This window comes from Homalodisca vitripennis, chromosome 5 (genome assembly GCF_021130785.1).
Source record: "Homalodisca vitripennis isolate AUS2020 chromosome 5, UT_GWSS_2.1, whole genome shotgun sequence".
Lineage (NCBI taxonomy): Eukaryota > Metazoa > Arthropoda > Insecta > Hemiptera > Cicadellidae > Homalodisca > Homalodisca vitripennis.
The window spans coordinates 9,411,350-9,432,933 of record NC_060211.1 but is presented as its reverse complement, the minus strand read 5'-3'; the positions used below and the strand labels follow the sequence as shown (position 1 = coordinate 9,432,933).

The following is a 21,584-nucleotide window of genomic DNA, read 5'->3' as shown; positions in this document are numbered from 1 at the left end:
AGAAAATTAGAAATAAATTTGAAGTTGTTATACAATAAATAAATTTAGTTAATTGTACAAAATTAGGGACTTGTTAAAAAGTTTTCTAATCTTGTAAATTAAACCTATACATGATGGGTAGTCATTTTACGAATCTGTGACCTTTAAAAAAAATATTGTACGCAGCTGAGAAAAATTTTCTTTTGGAGATCTGTGTCTACTATTTATAATCTAACATTGCTATGAAGAGGTGCAACTTACATGAGTAGTCAGCTGTTTCATAAAATTCCTAAATCTATTTAAAATAATATATCTTTCCTCTAATTCATTAACACAGTTAAGAGAGTTTTCGTTAGTACCATAGGTCTACATGAAATGATAAATGACAACTCAAACATTATAAAGCTTTAAAAATACCACGTCAAAAGATTATTTAGCATAATTGTAAATTGTTGTTAATTTATAGAATGTTTTATTGCATTATTTAGATTGTATGTATGCTTTTCAATTAGCTTGTTAGAAACGTTTAGCATAATTAGTCTTTTGTATATGACAGATCCCTGTATGATGCTGCTAAATTAAGATTTCAATTTTATAATGTACATGTAAAGACTGACTTTTTCCAAGTAACCAAATTAGATGATTCCTTGTGATCTCAAAAACCGTGACCATCACCTTGCAGGCCAATCATTACCATACATTTTAGTCTCAGTAAGGGAACGCTTTTAATTTTGCACTTCACTCAAGTATATTTTAGAATATTGAATTCTTTAGAAACCACCGAAAATCTTGACTTTTAAAATCAGAGATAATACAGATCCAGTAAGAGCATCTTTAATCTAGTACCCTGCTCAAGCCTGTTTGGAAACATTAAAAGTAAATTATTAAGACTAGTTTTTAACCACTAGAAAATAGCATACCTACTGTTGTTTAATATTGTTTAGTCCTAAAGAAATAATTGTCAGCTAATTCTAGCCTCTATGGAGAAATTACGTTTTGGAGGCTAAAAATCGTGTAAAAAACTGTGCAGAAATTACCATACTTGTCTGACATAAATAATAGTTGCTATGTGTATTGTAGGCAAATGTATATACAAACTAATATTTCCCACAACCATATTTTTCTGTTGAAACTCATAAAAGTTATAGTATGAAGCAAAATATGACTATTCACATAGTTCAGCGTTTTGCTTGGCTATATGAATGCTCCACCACAGTAACCATGTAAAAGACAGCAGTAAAAAAATTAACAAATTATACGTCATTCTTAGGAAGAGGTATAACAATTACAAGGTTTAAAATATTATAAGCGTCATCCAAGATTTAAAATAATGTATAATACTATAATTTTATCACACCGTAAATGACAGTGTAAATTACCACTATGATGAAAAGAATTATGAAGAATAAGAAAATTAGTAATACATGGATATTATCAGCAAGAATCTTTATACAAGTCATGGGATTCCAGGGGATGGACAAATCATGACTGGATCAACAAACAGCTGATGCCTGTCAACCTTGACATCAAATCAAATCAAATCAAAATTTCTTTATTCATTGGCACAACATTGTACACTGAATGGTGTCATCAATAGCATTGTACATCTAAAGTATTATTATTAACTATATAATTTGACATGTTCTGTATTTAAAATTCGTTAAAACTATAAAGAGCCTTGTCAATGAGAAAATATTTTAATTTTGATTTGAAAGTTGATAAAACATTTTCTGACTTTAAATATTGAGGTAATTTATTATAAAATATTGTGCCCATATATTGAGGTTTTTTGCGGAAAAAATTCTAAATGATGTGTGGGAATGGCAAGGTCATTTTGATGCCTGGTATTGTATTGGTGAAGTGTACCAAGCTGTGGCAAATTGGAAAATCTGAGCTTTACCGATAATATTGTTTCATAAATATACATACCATACACGGTCATTATACCTAATGAAATAAAATGTTCTTTTGACGATGTGCCTGGTTTAAGTTTAAAAATTGATCTTACTGCTCTCTTTTGGATTTTTAAAATTGAGTCTAAATTTCTAACTGTTGTGGCACCATATATTGAAATCCCAAAGGAAATAACGGAATGAATATAAGAAAAATAGACTGTTCTTAGAGTTTTGACATCACAAAAATTTCTTAATCTATTTAAAGCATAGATGCCTGAAGCTGCCCTTGCAAGAACACTTTCAATGTGAGAGCTCCAGTCCAGGTTCTCGTCAATCGATAATCCTAAAAATTTTGAATTTGCTACTTGGAAAATATGGCTATCTTTATTATTATGTTTGTTCCTCCTGGCTTGTGTAATAGTGTACTTTTAAGTGGTGCTCAGGTTTATACAATGATGAATTTCATTGAAAATAGTACCCTTAGAATATTGTTTTAAAATTTTCAAAATAGTTAGTGGATTGTAATTTTGTATAACTATACTTATATTTTTTTATTTTACTAAAACTTTTAAAAGGCACCATTTTGTTAATATTAAAGCAAATTATGCGGTTATTTTCTTAAGATTTTCTATTACTAGTGGCTAAACAACACATTTCCCGACGTATGTGCACAATATAAGAAAACCCTTACGGACTTCGACTACTGGGCATTTAGCAGTGTGTGTGATCAATGTAAGATCCTTTCTAGAGCTTCTAAGGCTAACTACGTCCACTTTGTTGACTCAGCTATCTCATCTAATGTAAAAGTCTTTTGGAGCTTTGTCAACGATTTAAGACGAAAATCTTCTGTTCCGAGTGAGATGAACTTCGGTGACTCAGTGTCTTCCCATCCAGGAACGATGTGTAATATGTTCAGCACGTTCTTCTCTTCGGTGTATGCGCCTGCTGACAACAGTTCACCACCAACAAAGGCATATGAGACTCCTTTTACCTTTTCCGAGGTCTTAGTTACTTCTGAAGCAATCAATAAAAGGCTGAAAGCTCTCGACGCTTCTAAGGGATGCGGCCCAGATAACATTACTCCTGGGGTCCTGAGGCATTGCCGTGCTGAATTAGCCCCCATCCTTCTCTTTTTATTTAACCTGAGCCTGGCCAATGGAGTTTTTCCTGAAATCCTGAAGGAGGGTTACGTCGTACCCATTTTCAAATCTGGTGACAGACAGAACATAACTAATTACCGGCCGATTGTGATCCTCTCAGTGTTGGGCAAGGTATTCGAGGGTTTGGTACTGGACATCCTTCAGCCGCACTTTAAGAACATCATCATTGAAGAACAGCATGGCTTCATGGCGGGGAGATCCACCGTGACTAATCTTCTCATATTCCAAAGTTATGTTCTTGAGGCTTTCAGTCGTAGGCGCCAAGTTGATGCTGTTTACATTGATTTTAGCAAGGCATTCGACAGGATCAGCCACAATCACCTACTTAATAAACTTGAGGGCTTGGTGTCTTGGGAACTATGCAGGCATGGTTCCGTAGCTATCTTACCGACCGCAAGCTGGTGGTTCGCTTTGCGAATCAGACTTCTGACGCCTTTGTCCCATCTTCTGGTGTGCCTCAGGGCTCCCACCTTGGCCCGCTTTTATTTTCCATATTTATTAATGACATCAAGGAGGTCACCAAAGTTCCTTTCTTACTGTTTGCTGACGACATAAAACTTTTTCTTGAAGTGTCCTCCAGCGGAGACTGCGAACATCTTCAGCAAGCTCTTAACTGTATATCGAAATGGTGTCAGCGCAACGGGATGTCCATTAATGCCAGCAAGACCAAGCTTATGACATTCAAGAGAACCACCTCCTCAATTGATTTCAACTACTCCCTTGATGACAAGCTTCTTGATCATTGTACATCCATCAAAGATCTTGGAATAGTTCTCAACTCCTCTTTTGGCTACGGTCTCCATGTTGACCAATTATGCTGCCGAGTGTCTGGTATGATGGGGCTGATTATGAGGACTGCTAGGCATGGCCTCGGCTCTAGTGCTCTTGTACTCCTCTACAAGTCCCTTGTCCTCCAGCTGCTCGAGTACGCTTCAGTTGTTTGGTCTCCTTACCAAGTGGGCCTCATTGACAGACTGCAGTCCGTGCAAAATAAATTCCTTAGGTATTTGCACTGGAGAGAGCCTGATAGGCCTCTGAACTTGCTTCGGCTACATCCACTGGTCGTTAGAAGGGAGGTTGCAGATGTTGTCTTTCTTTATAAGATTCTTAACTTTGTGGTAGTCTGCCCCCCTCTTTTGGAGCGAATTGCTTTTCGTCCCCCTTCTGGCACAAGATCGCGCCGCCTCTTCGAGCTGAGCCACTTAAACCGCAACTATCTCCAGTTCAGCTCTGTCCCAAGAATACTTCGGCTTGGCAACGAGGTGTGCAGTGAAGTAGACTTTTTCTGCAATCGACTGGGAGCTTTGAGACGTGCTGTGTTGACAGTGAGGCTGGAGACATTTGAGTCAGAGTGAGCTTGCCGAGTCCTGCACAGTATTACAGTATTACAATAGTTACTCCATTGTTATCTTTGACGATTTAGTCTATTACTGTTATCATTATTGTTATTGTTGTATTATTATTTTTTATTACTTGTTATATCACTACTTGTTATTGTTATTGCACTATTGTTATTGGTACCACTTTCGTTATGTTTCACATTGTTTTAGTTTTATCTTGTTATATCTGTTTATTTCACTATGTCGTAGGCATGGTCAATTGCTGAAATTGCTGAACTTGATTTTTCAAACTATACTTTTTTTATGAGAATTTATTACTGTTTATTACTAGTCATCTTAAGTATTGTAATTTTGCAAAATGGTTATACCGTGGGAATGTAAATAAATACATTTCCCGACGTATGATTTCCCAGCTCTCGATTTGTAACATGCATTTGACTTAATGAATTTTGATATGTTTTTGACTTAAGCTTCATTACTACGGCTTTGATCAGGTTTCATCAAGGTGGTTTCGCTCTTATCTGATTGACAGAACTCGGGTAAGCAAAGTGAATGATCATCTTTCGGGGATTGCTTCCAAAGAGTTGGTGTTCCTCAGGGTAGCTGCATAGGTCTTATTATGCTTCTGTTTTATACTGGGGATATTAATCTTGAGCTATCATTTTGTTTCCTTTACTCCTACGCTGATGGCATTCAGCTTGTGTTGTAACATATCCTCCATCAGGACCGGATTTAAGCATAGGTGATATAGGCGCACACCTAGGGGTCCGCACCTTAATTATACTTACAAAATAATGTCACTGGTCATGTTTTACTATCGTAGATAGTACACTGTACCTACATACTTCATACAAGACGGTGATTGTGAATGTACAGGGCTAGTGTATGGTGTGACATTGAAGTGGTCACACCAACTACTTTCTTTTGCAATATCTGGGGAAGTTGTAAACACAATAGGAAGACAAATGTTTGATGAGATCATACCTTGAATAAAGTGTAAATATTTCTCAATATCTCTAGATTCAACACCCATTTAAGGTAATGTTGACCAACTCAGTGGTCTTAGGTACTTGGAGCATTTTACACCTGTTCTAAGATTTTAGACATTCATGCCTAAGGAAGGGCACAAAGCAAAGGATGTGTTTAATGGACTGTGTACCTTTTACAAAAAGGGCCTGGACCTCAAGAACTGTTGTAGTCAGTCTTTTGATAACGCCTCTGCAGTGAACGGAAAATATAACAGGAAAATATAAGGACTTGTTTTAGGAAGAAACAGTTTAGCAGCATAGATACCTTGCGCTGGACATTCACTGAATTTGGTACTACAAGCTGCAGCCGGTTGTTGTCTTAATGCTGTAAGCTTTTTTGATTTGTCGGATTTCACTGTCTTATACAACAGATACCAGACTCTAACCAAGTGCTTGAAATGAGCAGGAACTTAAAAAAAAAACGTTCTTGTACCAAATAGGACAACACAAGATGGTCATGCCAAGCTGATGTTACCCCAGCTCTTTTACGAGGATATCAAGAAATAAAGCAGGCACTGATGAAAATGTTAGAAGAAATGGAGGATTCAGGGACATTAATGGTGGCTGCTCTGGGTTAAGTTCGAAAAATGAACAAGTTTGAGACAGGGCTGTATGCTGTTTTTTTGAGACGATATTTTGGGTCTAGTAAACAAAACTAGAGAATCTTTCCAAAAATCTGCATGAACACAGCCGCATCATTGTTAAAATCTTTGATAAGCCTGATTCAAAGTAAACGGAAAGGTTTTGAGGTGTATGCGCAGTCAAATTAACCGACTGTCTAGAATATGAAGTTGAAGTTAATAGAAAATAAATGTACGTTTAGCTCCTCTTAACTGTGTGCAAACTGGAATCATTTATTGTTTTTAAACACACAATGTGCGATTAACAAAGTCAAGCCTTATAATAATAATATTAACAAATCCGACTTACATGAGTAATGCTCGAAAAAGAAAATTTAACAACAGTAGAGCAATGGTAACAATATAATCAACAAATTACTCAACAACAGTTATTTACTAACAACAAGGACTCAATAAATAAATAAATAAACAACAAGATTCAGACACCTTTCGTATTCTCTAAAAACTACTCTAGATACTAATGTCAATATCATAGGCCAAATATTCGTCGATGGAATAAAAAACAATTTCCTTTAGAAACTTTTTTAGTTTTATTTCAAACTGCTTCAAGGGCAAACACCATAATTCTTTTGGCAATTTATTAAATAATTTTATTTTCTTACACACATGACTACATTTAGTCTTTTCCAACCTTACTGGTATTGTTTCGAGAAGGTAGTTTTGCCTAGTAGGATAATTATGTGTTTCTCGTCTTGTAGGAAGATTATTCAAAGATTGCTTGATATCCATCACGCAACAGTAAATATAAAGATTAGGGAGAGTCATTATTTGATACTCTTTAAACAATGGCACACAGGATTCCCTAGCAGATACATTTTTAATTACCCTCAGAGCCTTTTTCTGCCATTTAAAAACAGTTTGTGCCCCACAAGAGTTGCCCCATAGAGTTATCCCATACCTCATATGGGAATGGAAAAAAGCATAATATGCAGTTATCAGCGTATTAAGAGTGACACAGGTTCTTAGTTTTCGAAGAAGAAAGATAACTCTAGATAGTTTTTTACATAACTGTTCCATATGACAGTCCCAGCTTAACCTACTATCTATATGGATACCTAACAGCTTAACAGGCTTGTATTCCTTATAAATAGAATGGTCCAGTGAAAATACAAAAGTTTCAGGTTTTTGGTCATTTACAATCAAAGAGTTAGAGTGGAACCATTCTATTGCTATATCTAAGGCATGTTTTTCTTGAATAATAAGCTTATCTAAATCTTTTTTACAATTAACAAGCGTTGTATCATCCGCGTATAGAATTGAAGGGCAAGGAACATTGAAAGGAAAATCATTTACAGAGATAATAAAAAGTAGAGGCCCAAGGACTGATCCCTGTGGAACTCCCATCTCTACTTTTCTAAAAACAGATTTATCCTCTCCCTGACAACCATTTGTTTCCTGTCACTTAAGTATGATATCAATAGACTGAGCTCCTTGTCCCTTATATCATAACAAAAAAGCTTTTGTTTTAGAATCTCAGGATTAATGCAGTCAAAAGCTTTTGACAGATCAATCAGTAACGCAGATAACAACAGTTTATTTTCAAAATTTGCCAGAACTTTTCTGACCACATTTTCTACTGCATTGATTGTATTTTTACCTGACATAAAACCAAACTGTTCCTCACAGAACAAGTTATTGCTAATAAAAAAAGAATTAATCTGACCCTTTATGCATGATTCAAAAATTTTTTTTGGAAGTTGACCTAATCTCATTTGATACATTCTGGACCCAAAACTTTATCAAAGTCATAGATAAACTTGAAAGTACATTGAAAAAGAGGTTTCAAGCATACAAATTTATTGATTTGAGGTTTGAGTTCCTTAACTAATTGAACAATTTTTAATTATGAGGTGTTAGCATCAAGCAAAATGTTAGTAGACAGCTGCAAGAAAGATCTAGACAAAGAATTGGGCAAAGAAGTTGTATAATTTAAGAATTTTTCCAACCAGTTTCAGAATGAATATGAGAAAAGTGAAAACCACATTAGCTTGATACAAAGTTGATACATAGGTGGATGTATCAACTTGAGTTGGAAAACCTAATGCTGTTGTGAACTTCCTGTTGTCAAGATAACCTATAATAAACTCTACCATGGCTGTTGTTGTAGACTTTCATTTGATGAATCCATGTTGGCTGTTGGAGGTTAGAAGGTTTAACTCCATTAGATGGGCCAGAAGTCTTTTTAATACAATCTTTTCCAGTATTTTTGAGAAAGTAGGAATATGAAATGGGGCGGTAGTTTCAAATTTCGGGGTTTTCCCCTTCTTTAACTTTGAGTATCCTACACTTTAGCTTCTTTAAGAGCAGAGGGAAAAATTCCTGTTTGAAGAGACCTGTTGATGATAGTCAGTGGTGCCAGAGCAGCATCCACTCACTGCTTTACCAGTTAAAAAAATGAAGTGGCTGCTTGTACGTCAAATCTATTCACCATGCTTTTTTCAACCTAGACGAGACTGGAAGTGCTGGTGATTACATAATCACCATCAATACACATATAATCCAATAGTTGAATCACAATCGTAATCAACATTCATTAAAAGCAATGGAGTGAGTTTTCTTTGTCTTCTTATTTTGAGTGGGTAAATGCAGGATAGAGAAAATAAAGTTTTATTTTTATTAAGGGATTCGAGGTTTTATTAAGATAAAATCAAAACTACCAGCTGACATAAGATTTTGAAAACCCCGCGCAAATGCATACGTCATCACTTTCGTAATAACAATAATCGTCTCCCGGATAAACGTCTATATGACGTCATGATTTATCGTTTGAGCAGCACAGCCTAATCACAATTTTACCCAGAAACGGGTAAAGTAACGGCGTTGTAATTTTGCATGTTTGTATGTCTTATTGATGTTATTTTCTGTAGAAAAGAAAAACAATTTAAAGTTAATAGTTTGAAAATGATAGCGATTTTTATAATTTTGAAGTAAAATGTCATGAAAACTAAGAAATAATAGAATAATAATAAAATAGAAGAGAAAATATTGTCGAAACATGTAAGATAGATGGTAAAAAAAATCAATATTGTAGTATCTTATTTGTTAGAAGTATATAAATAAGTGTTAGGCCTATAAATAATGGAATATATTTGATTTTGCTACTCTCATCCTATCCACTTTAGTCAATAAGTATAAAGATACAGATTACACTATATTACAATAAGTATATTATACTATTAGACAGATGCAGATTAGAATATTATATATCTTTCCTCGTTATATTATATACGTTATTATATATGTATTAGTTAATGTCTCTATATTATATCTTTTTTGTTGGTACTTTCATAGGAGAGGAAAACCGGTGACTTCAAATCAGCTGTTGACAGTGATACGTAGCAGACGTTGCATGTGGAATTTTGTAGTTGGAGTTTGATAGATTCAAGATTGTGTGATTGTGTATCAATCTAAATTTTTTCATCATGTTTAACGGTGAAAGTACAACTTCGGTTACATTTTTATTTATTACAAATATATGTTTGTTTAATTTGTATAGTGTTGAATGTTAAATAAAAACTTATTTATCAATAATTGTTATAGAAGTCTGAATGTAACAACACTGTGAGTACTGCCAGAAATTAGGCTAGGCATAGGCCTATCATGTACATAATTACTTTTTCGGAAATTTGACCTAATAACATTTTTTAAATAGAGTTTTACAAAATGGCTTTCCCTGGTAACGGCGTTTACGTAGTCCAGGGGGAAATGTCTATTCTCCTGACAGCAATGAGAAGAGGTGCAAGATGGTCTTCCCATTCTCACCAGGCAAGTATGATAATATTGAATTTAATTAATTATGATTCTGAGGTATCCAGCCATAAAAGTTTAAAAACATCAGACAAAGTTGTCCAAAGTAATCTGATTACTATCTTTCCTTCTTTCATTGTCTTGTAGGTTATGTTTGCTGTTCTGTCATTTTGGCTTTTCACTTTAATTAATTTGATACCACATTAAACGAAGAGGAAAATTTACTGATTTAATTTTTAAATTAATAAGTAAGTAATTATGTTTTGTTATATTCTTTTCTTATGCTAGCCTTTGTAACAAAGCTGTATTTGAAATAAATTTCAAGGCTAGAATTTGCTCAGTTGACCGAAAGGTTAAAAATGTCAATATTCAAGGGGTAATGTCACATAATAATGCCAGGATGAACTCTACTCCCTACTGCTAATATTCATTAATTTAGATGTGGGTTGCAGTATAATAAGCAGCCACTAGCACAATCGAATCATCGACATTGATGATTGCCTAAACTACTGGAACCAAAATATTTAACTGAATTATATTATAGGTATTTCAAATTACAGTACTATATCTTCTTCTAAGCGGCGGCGTATTGGCATGTACTTTAGTCTCAAGAACCTTTTGCATAACCAGTTAGTATACCATGAGGCCAACCAGTTTATGGTTTAAGCAGTTCTACAAACCACCTAGTGATCAGGGCCTCAGGGACATTCACTACCTTTGTCCAGGCTACCAAAACTGGCGTAACGCTCCCTTGGTATTGCAGGACAGTCAAAGAGCTGGTCTTTTGCAATTTCCTCCTGTTATCACACATTTTACAGAGTGGTTCCTCAGATGACCATGTCACATAATTAGACACACAACCCGAGAAGACACTTTAGGAAAGGTCAGACACCACCCTGGAGGAAAACGACTGTAGGACCATTTTGCTCATTTCCCGGATGTAGTCTTCACTTTCTCTCATGTTCAGTGTGAACCCATTTTGAGACATCCCCAAAGGATTCACACTTAGAAATAGTCTACCACAGAATAAATTAGGCCCCATCATGTTGGACACTGAGCCTAAGTTGGCCAGGCCAACAGCACTTACATTCCTCATGACTAAGAACCCAATAAACAGTTACGTTGTTGATTCTGCTAAGGGAAGAAACGACTTTATATCATTGATATCAATCCTATACAAGTTGGAGTGGAGCACACAAGGGTCCAACGCCATTAATGCTGCCTTGACTGGCTGTGAAACAAACCTTTATTTAGCCTGTTAGCCTATTTATAAAACAAACAAAACAGTGTAACATTTAGTTTTTTACTATTTTGATGGAGTACTGTGTCTGACAGCTTTTGACACAAGTAACACATGTACATCGCCATTGTACTTGTGACCATTACTAAAATACCGTATTCAACAGCAATATTAAATACATTAAAAAGAGCTGATAATAATAAATTGTAAACAACTATAATTAGAATGTTTTTGTATTCAATAGTTTAGGTATTTTAATCACTAAATAGGTTATACCCTGATTCAATTGTGATGGTGGCCACTTATTATACTGCAACCAATATGTGTAATTAAACCTCAGGATAGGGTGCCAAGATGAAAGAAACATCCTTCCAGATGCCTTGAGAGTGTACAAATAGGCACAAAACATGCATATGCAATCTAGTTAAGTTGTTCGTGTATTATTAAACCTGCTAGAGACTCACTTGTGATACCAGATTTGAGGGTATATGCATGATATGGGCAAGCATTAGAGTCGTCTTAATTTGATTGATCACGAAATGTTCACTGTGGCGTGAGTCAAATGTTCTATGGTGAGAGACTCATAGGAGACTTTTAGAATCCTATAGGATTTCACCAAACCTACTCTATTCTGTCAAACATATATTTAAAGAAATTGTTACTGATTAAATTGGTGCTTGAAGTAGAGAAGTATATTTTATAAACAATAAAGTCGTGGTAGCACGTGCAGCACACAAGTTATTTTACTTACACAGTTATTTCTTGTGTGTAGCGAGTCACCTGTGATTTAGACAGGCACAGTTGTTACCCTTGTTACATTATCAGCCTCCACAATACAGTGTAAAACATTTTATTCTTCATTTTTCAAACCTTTATTCAATAATTAATTATTGGTCACTAGTATAAACGAATTCAACATTTTCCAGTATAATTTTTTATTTTGTGCAAGGCCTTTCTGAATCAAAGATTCCATCATCAGGCACTTCACTTTGATTCAGAAAGGCCTTGCACAAAATAAAAAATTATATTGGAAAATGTTGAATTCGTTTATACTAGTGATAGTACAATAAACCTTTTTTCCAATGCTCCAAGATTCTACATTGGTCTGATTAATATAACATTTGCAGATTGAGCCACAGAGACTCACAGCAGTTAGAAAGTAAACATGGTGCTCCCAAATAGAACACAATTTAATAGTTTTCACAATCTGCCACCATTTTCATCTAGATCACTATAGTGCTGACCTACACTAAACTATTAAACACCAATGTCCACTATCTTCATTTGTCACTGGTGACTCATACCGCACAGATATAATACATGTTTATGAGTCACTGGTGATTCTCCTCACAATATGAGAAAGATGAACGAATTTAACAGCCTAGCTAACATGTTAAATAAAAACAACTATGTCGTCGTGCTGTGAGCGAGTGACTTGTGTAAAGATCACGCTTACGCCTCAAATCAGTAACGAGAGTGTATGCTCTATTAAGGCTGCTAAAGACTCGTTCATGGTACCCTCTTAATACCTGAATCGGCCCAAACGTTGAAAATATAATGAAAGTTGAGGAAATTTTTCCAATTTAAAATGACAAGTGTACTCTTGACATTAATTGGTCATTTGACTCATTGGTCAGCTGCAAAAAAAATATGAGTGACTTGCTGAGGTAGTATAGTCAATTTTGGTCAAATGTGACAAGTATGTTAAAACATATACTTAAAGTATGTATTCAAGTAAACCTAATGTGTTTTAGGACGAGGAAAATGATATTTTGATCAAAGGATTTGCAGCTTTAAAAGATGTTTTGAACTCTGTTGGTGACTTAAGAGCTCTAGACCCTTTGCATTTTCTAGGTAAGTATTAAAATACGCATCCTTATTTGAAATGACTTATTATACATTTATATTAAGCACTTTGAAAGAAAATTACAATTATTTGTACAGTATTTTGTTGTATTAAAAAAATTTTCAATCACGCAAATTGAACACTGTATAAAAATTAACAAACAAAGGAAGACACACGGTCCGATAGCATGAATTATAAACTGTAAATGAAAGTTTTGATATTTAAAAATACTTTTTGTAAGTTGTTGATTTTGAAATCAAAATAATATAATACAATTTTAAATTTGGGTAAATTTACTAGATAAGGATTTAATAAGGAGTCAAGTGGAATACAATAATTTAGTAAATGTTAAGTCCATATAATTTTTTAGATTTTATTATGAGCTGATATCCCAATTCATAATTCCATTATATATATATATATATATATATATATATATATATATATATATATATATATATATATATATAAAATTTATGTAATATAAGAAGACCTTATCAAATATGCACAAAATGCAGTTTTTTTTATAACATATTTAATTTTAGGTGACTTTTATAAAGTATCATCTTCATGGATTACTATCTCTTTTTAAAGTTTTCTATTCTATAAATGACTATAAAGGGAATAAACGTAACTTTATGATGTCTTTCATTGATCTCTAAAAATGACCAGACACACTATCTTAAATCGTGAGTTCCTATTATTTTCTAGAGCGTTATGAATTTTGGAATTTATATATTAATATCTGATACTATAAACTTTTGCCAGACGTTTATAAATGATCTGCTAAGTTAACAATCCAAAATATAAAGTTTTAACTAATTTAGTTCCTGAAAGTAAACTTAAGTATTTTATATATTTATTACATAATATCAATTTCATTTTTCAATTACTTAAATTTATTTTAGATCCATTTCTTGAAGTAATCAAGTCAGAAGAAACAACAGGACCTGTGACAAGTTTGGCACTTTCTTCAATCAGCAAGTTTTTATCATATGGACTTATCGGTGAGTACGATGTTGTGTTGTAGGAATGTGTTAGTAAAGTAAACCTAGTCTCACCATACATTACTTATGGAAGCTATCGTTAACAGAACCAGGAGGGAAGTCGGTGCCGGCTGCTGTGGAAAGGATTGCAGACGCTGTGACGCACGCAAGGTTTGTGGGCACCGACCAGGCCAGCGATGGCGTGGTGCTCATGAAGATTCTGCAGGTACACCTCTGTGACTTATCTTCTTGTTTTTGTGCCAATATATCTCTATGCTGTGTATTATGAATGTGGGTATTTTATTCTAATAATTTTCCCATAACAAATACTTGTCATTAAACTTTTTTCTGCTTAGTTATCCATTCAAGAAGTATATAATTCTTGTCCCTTGCCAAGCGGTTGAGAAAAACTTGGATGTGAAGTATTTTTCAATTCGAATAACAATTTTTGCGATAATTTTTCTTTATTTATTACTTGAATATAAAAAATTCCACCTGGAAGGAAATTTGGATTTTAGTATCAGTTGATGGTTTCACTCTTTTTTGAAGGATGTGTAATGGTTCATTATTACTACCTTAACTGTAACAATTTTCTATTTTGTTCTGATTATGTTCTCTGGAATGTACACCGAGGGGCATGTCATCTCCAAGAACAATACTAAAACAGTGACCTGTCTTTTTATAGGGACATAAAACTATTACACGTTATAGCTACAAAAATTAGACTTCTCTTCTTAGAATATAGTTATGGTACAAACTTGAAAAGTACTTTACTGTACTTAAAAACAATCAGTTGAACAATAACGACCCTAATAACCTGATACAAGTTTTCTATTTTCAGGTTTTAAGGACGTTAATTCTGTCTCCCATCGGTATAATGCTGACCAACGATAGCGTGTGTGAAATAATGCTCAGCTGTCTCAGAATTTGTTTTGAAACCCGTTTAAGTGGTAAGAATATTTCACATAAATCCTGTTTTAGTTTAAATTTTAGTTTTTAGTTTAAAATTACATTCAGTTAATTGTAGGATTTGATTTTATAAATACAGATAAAAGTTAAAAAGGTTGATGTGCGTCATCTTCGAGATATTAAATAAGTCTATTAATGTGTTCTAATGCTTCATCATAGCTCACTTGCTCTTACACTTCCTCATTCTCCAACTCACTTTCCTCTGAAACAATAACTTTGGATTGCTCACTTTAACAGATGTGCTCTTCTATAAATAACCCTCCTCACACAGTTGGTTGCATCTGTTTTGTCAATCGACAAATGCATGTGCCTATATTGTGCTGTATTGGACAGTATTGCACTTTAATCTTCTATAATTTCTGATGAGTGTTGTAATAAATTATTAGTATTAGCTCACAACGTTGAGAATTTTTTTACTACCCCTGTACTTTGGTATAAACTAATAATACGGTTAGCCATTAAACTTGCTATTAAATAATTACATTGTAAATGGGATATATATTTAGTACTGGACAATAACTGAATTTATACCTTATAAACTGTCTTTTGTTCCTAATTATGGCTCATTGGGGCATCAACCTAAACCATGCCTACAAAAGCATGGTACTTATACTGGTCTAAATTATTTTTGTACAAACTTCTCCTGTGGTTATGTAGCAAAACACAATCCTTATTACTCACCTTCTTTCTGAGGCGTGATATACAGAGTAGTCAACAGCATAAAATTAATAATTTCTAAGCTGCTGAATAGTCACAGAAAAGTTCGATGTCAGTGGGTTAGCAGCTGACATAAAGAGTAGTGGCTGTGTTTTAGAACATCTAATAATAATAAATAATAATAATAAATGTATTTATTTTCTCATTCTGCTACAAAACATACATCAAATAAATAAAAAAACTTACATAATTAGGAATCATAAACAATATAATTACACCTGCCAAGATTGACTAAATTCACTAAATGAAAACTTATACAGTACATGTATTTAGATTTTTTAAAAAATAAGATGATGTAACTTAATACAACTTCTTTCAGTCCCTTTACATATCATTATAAAAAAATTGTAAATATACTGACTTTTGTAAATAGCAAAAGAGAAAATTTAGGGCCTCCGTGGCACTTGGCTTGTTTGGAGGTTCCAATTATTTAACATTAAAATTATTTTACAGCGTCCAGATGGTGAAAGAATGAATTTTTTATTTAATCTTTTTCGCCCAATGTTTTTTCTTACTATCAGTGTCAAAGGTCTTGGAGTGACTTTTACATGGTCAACTTGTGCACTTTTTGGAAAACAATAACTTACTGTAAAAAGTCAGTTTGGCTTTGGACCTAAGAAGAGCACTAGCACTGTTGGAGCTGTTATACAAGTAATAATCAACTCCTATGAAGGTATTGAGAACCATTCTAGTGTAGTTCTTAGATGCTATGATATGTCCAAGGCCTTTGACACTGTGGACCACAGCATCTTAGTGAATAAGCTACCTTATTACTTTTTCAGTAATTCTGTTAAAATCATATTTAGAAAATAGATGTCAAAATGTGTTCCTAAACAGAAACTTTCCTAGCACTCTGTATGTACGCCATGGAGTTCCACAAGGTTCCATTTTGGGGCCAATGTTTTTTGTCCTGTATATCAACGACCTTCTGTATAATTTGCAAAGTAACAGTATAAAGACCTTTTTGTTTGTAGATGACTTAGGAATGTTTATACAAGATAAATGTGTAGATAACACAAATACCATTTTAACAGACAGCTCTGAGACCATTCTTGATTGGTGCAGTGCCAAAAAAACTTAATCTAAACTCTCAAAAAACACAAGATCTTACTTTAAGTCTTTCAAATCGAGAGGGCTGTGATCCTACTCTCAAGTTTCTTGCAATATTTTTGCAGAGTGATTTAAAATGGCAACATCAAATCGATTATGTGGCAACAAAGATTTCAAAAGGCATATTCTTGATAAGTGATAAGGCATTCTTTCTCTCCCATCCCTGTATGTTTTCTTTTACATTAAAAAAAAAAAAAAAAAAAAAAAAAAAAAAACATGTATTTAAAGGGTTGATGAAGTTTTAAAATGTATTTGTATTTAATAATTATAGGCTAGTGTGGATTGTTGTTATCCTTTAACTGATGACATTGTTATACACTTTGTGTTCTGACAATAAATGATTGATTGATCTTTGCTTGCTTAGTGCATGAGAAATTATTAAAATGGAAATAAGTCATAGAAAAGATAGTGAGGAAAAAAACAAATTCTAAGCCTTTTTAAATCTTACATAACTTAAAAATCCTCATCATCATAGTAGTATTTTTTCATTTCAAGCACTAAATTAATGTAATTTAGGAAGAAAAAATTGTTATGTTAAAATAATACACATTCTATTCTAACAGTATAGATTCTATAGACGTTACATTATTTTGCACTGACACATTTCAAAGTAAAATTTATTTATATTCTCAGATTTTCTCATTTATTTTGAATACATTTTGATATTTTAGGACTTTTGAACTGGTCCTTTGTGATTAAACTAGAGTTTGAGTAGTGTGTGATGAGTGTTAAATAGTTATTTATAACATTAATTGCAGAGCTATTACGGCGGTGTGCTGAACACTATCTGAAGGATATGGTGCAGCTGCTGTTCACAAGACTGCCATACTTCTCAGAAGATCTCAGGAAACCAATAAACATGAAGGTTTGTTACTGTTACCATAACTTAAACAGCAATTATGTGACATGGTCACATTTATCTTGATTACTAGAGATTCAATGTAGTAATGCCATAATAGAATTTCAATCTCGATGGCCACCCACACAACCAGGCACCTGGGAATATGCTGAAAATTCAACGCATTGGAGTAAACCCGAGAATAAGCCAGGAATCTCCCTGTAGAGCTGGGACAATCTTAAATACAATTTTTCTGTCTGTAGAAACTTATGAAATCGACACATAATTTAAACTTGAGGTTTGGAAATAATGTGACAGCTCCTAAATCAGGAGTTTTTTTTTGTCCTGAGGGAAAAGGACGCTTTGTCCCCGCGCTTAGTCCTAAAAGGACCTTTGTGCCTCCCTTACTTAAATTTGTGTCCTCAAAGTCCAAGGCTTTTGCAGAAGCCGATCAGATTTGAGGGTTCTTGTTCTCTGATGTCCTTGGGGCTGAGGAGATATGCTCCCAGGAATCTTTTCCGAGTTTCTAAGATGGCAGGACAATCTAACCAAATATGCTCTGCTGATTCCTCCTCTTCTCCACAGAGTCTACATTCGTCAGTCTGGCTAAGGCCCACCCTCATAAGATTAGGGGGCCATGTCCTGTCAACATCCCCAATATCAGTCTTATATCCTCCTTATTCTGATTCAAAAGAGCTGCCCACCTTTTAACGTAAGGAGAAATAAACATTTTGGATAGTCTTAATCCTGAGGCTCTACTCTAATTAATGTTTCTTATCCTCTTTTCCCAATCTTTGACAAGAGCTTTGCTGTTGGAGAAAGCTATCCCACAACCTGGCTCAGGGCCCACCATTATGGACTCCGCTCCCTTTTTGAGGAGGATGTCTGCTTTTTCATTTCCATGAATGCCCTCATGACCCGGCACCAGGAGCTGATTAATCCTAAACATTGTACTTTACGCAGCGTGATCCGCGAAACTGTGAATGAAAATCAAATGACGTATAGGTGATAAAGTCGCCGAATTGTTAACAGAGTGCCTGGATAGCATGTGGTTACTACAGTGAGTGTGTGTGTGTGATATACAATGTGTATGGGAGTTTTACCTGATGCCGGTTGATCCAAGGTTGCCTCCACTGGTGTAGTAGAGTTTATCTTGGTTAGTTATACCTCTGTCACTTTAAACCCCCATTTATGTAACAATCTGCCAAACGATTATAATCGGCCCACCCATCATCTCAGTTTGGTCTGTAAACGAGTGCTTCTCAAACACGTTCTGAGTGATCATCGGATTAAATAGGTTAAATAAATAAAGAGATGTTATGTTTTAATACTACATCCATATCAAACCTCGACTGAACTAGTATTGTCACCAGTCTGCAGACGGCTGAATTCCCCACACAGTCAGTTTTCATCGTTATATCGGCATTGATTGAGTGTTGGCTGGAAATCCCATCAAGTATGTCTATGATCAACTTTCATCTAAACAACTTTCATGCACATGTGGCTGAATGATTTGAACTGTTCAAAGCAAATCACCAAACGTACCAAACGTTATATGTATGAGGGAGCTTACGTTGTGGCAGTGTAGTCCATGGCTACAATCTAGTGAACAAGTTGTAACCTAAACCACAGCCTTTGTTGTATTTATTTATTTTGTAGCTGACAGATGTAGTTGTAAAAATAAATGTGTTTTTGTGTTGACGTGATTTTATTCTTGTGTAAAGGTATAATTTTAAGGTAAACACAAATATTTAAGAACCAGTAATTTTTTATGTTAATTATGATTGCATTCTGGGGGCAGCGATGGAAGGTAAGTTCGGTATTGGTGTTTACTTATTATACAGACTGTAACCGCACTTCGTTAACCTCCATGCAGATAACTTTATATGCAGATATTTTGGTCACACACAATTTGGCAGTCATATTCAGAGCCACGATACTTCAAAGACATAATTGCGTGTATTTACAAAAAAAGTTAACAAAAATGTAATGTCTGAAAAATGTTTTAACCTAGATAGATAAAATATTCCTGAAGATATCTTAGCCATACATTTAAATAACATGCAAATTCCCCAAAGTATTTTTTTCTGTTTTCAGCCCTAAACATTGTATACAATCAACTCCATTTATTATTTTAGAATTTATTTTTATTTTGGATTTATTGGAAATGTGTTTCATGAATACTAAATGGAATAAATTTAGTTTTATCACAATTTCCCAACAGTTGCTTATCTTAAAGTATTTAGTTAATCTATTTAAATCAGCTTCGATGTTTGACTTTGCTGAATAATCAGACGTTGTAAGGTTTGTAGCATCTGCATAAAGATATATTTGCTTAATGTTTGTCAGTTTTGGTAGATTTCCTGGAGATCACAATATGAAGAAATTGTTACTTCTTTTGTATAATCATACATGAAGGCATGTGAGTGGCAATTTAAGTTCTATTGTTTTGTATTTTAAGAAACTGAAGATGCGATCTGGAAGTATTGACCAGTCAAGAGGAAAACGCAAGATGAAATCATCAGTTAGAAAAAATAGTCGATCTATGAACAGCAAGGTGGAAGACAAGGAAAAACCACCACAAACACTACTTACATCAGGTAATGTAAATTTGAAAATGTTTGTATTTATAAATTTATTCACTATTCATTTCTTGACTGTTTCTTTCTGTATTGATAACTAAAGTATACAACAGAAAGTATTGAGAGATTTGTCTGCTGGTTGAATGCAATAAACCTTTTCAAAATATCTCCTGGAAAAGTTCTATTTTGAGTGTACAATTATTACCTTGTACAGTACTAGTACATCATCATCATCTCAGGAAATGTATATTTTCTTTACTGTTGTGCTTATGTGCTCTTTTAACACTTTCACTGCCGACAACGTCATTTGACATCGTGCATGGATTTCTATAGACTGCCGATGTCTTTTTATGGCACCGACTTTAACAGTAATAAAAATGCATTTAAACATATTTGGACTTTGGCATTGATCGTCATTCGCTATTACCACGTTTTTATTTCTTTCTCTATGGATTATGATCTATAAAGTGCTGTTGGCAGTCATCTGGAATATCGGAAAAATTGATTTGTTTACAAACTCGTCGCATCGCGTTGTTTGTTGTCATTCTGCTAATTCGTCGTCTGCTTTGTTATTGATTTGCTTGCTATTACTTTAGTTATCAACAATTGTTTTGTGAGTAAATACAATGGATGGTGGCAGTATTGAAGACAATCAAGTGCTAGAAGAGTTATTCAGATTTTCAAGTGACAGTTAAAGTGATATTTTTTCCAAGATGACACAGATAATAAGATTTTACTACCGATTGACTTGTTGACATAGTTTTTTTTACTCAAATAACAAATATATGCAAAATATTAATAAACAATGTAATTCTTGTGTTTTATAAGTAATTGGTTACTACAGAATTTTATAGTTTATTGATTATATTTAGCTTTTGATGAAGATTTTGGTGATGACCCTAAAACAAGTGGGTTAGGCCTCCACACTTACAAAATATTTAAACATAAGTGGATATCAATTGTAAATATGTGTAGCTATAGTGACAGTAATTACAATGCAAAATACAGTAAATAATAATGAGGAATATGTTTTTTGTTGTAGTACATAGTGATGTTTTTGGTCAACTTTTTTATTTTTTACAAAAAACATTATTTTCTAAAGTTTAAAACAAGACTTCCTGTATGAAAATATGTATTTATGCATGAGCATTTATGTAGAAAAAGAAGAATTCAGCTTAAAAAATTTAAGTTCCATGGTTTTCTTATAATTGGTCAAAAAATTATATTTATTTTAAAATCATTAAAACGGATGGCAGTTGTCAAGAAAGTTGTAAAAATTAGGAGGTGGCAGTGAAAGTGTTAACAAAAAAATACTCGTAACATAAAATCTGTTTAACGGTCAGATTAAGATTAAAAAGGAAATCGAATAAATGAGTAGAAGAGCTTAAATATCAGATCTTGAAACTAGTGAATCGGATTCTATGTGTTACATAGAGGTGTCAATTACAAATGTTATTGCCGTTAAGTTGGTGTATGTTTAAAGGGATGATCTATGTAAGTATTGTT

General features: G+C 33.8%; 1 protein-coding gene across 1 annotated transcript in view; it reads left to right on the top strand.

Moving 5' to 3' along the window:
- The first annotated feature begins 9,392 nt into the window (after positions 1–9,392).
- LOC124361774 (Golgi-specific brefeldin A-resistance guanine nucleotide exchange factor 1-like) overlaps positions 9,393–21,584 on the top strand; it is a 70,997-nt gene continuing 58,805 nt past the window's right edge. Inside the window, 7 exon segments of the mRNA XM_046815744.1 lie at positions 9,393–9,808; positions 12,785–12,884; positions 13,785–13,883; positions 13,970–14,088; positions 14,704–14,812; positions 17,417–17,523; positions 19,958–20,096. Coding sequence (XP_046671700.1) covers positions 9,707–9,808; positions 12,785–12,884; positions 13,785–13,883; positions 13,970–14,088; positions 14,704–14,812; positions 17,417–17,523; positions 19,958–20,096 — 775 coding nt within the window. The 5' untranslated portion in view covers positions 9,393–9,706.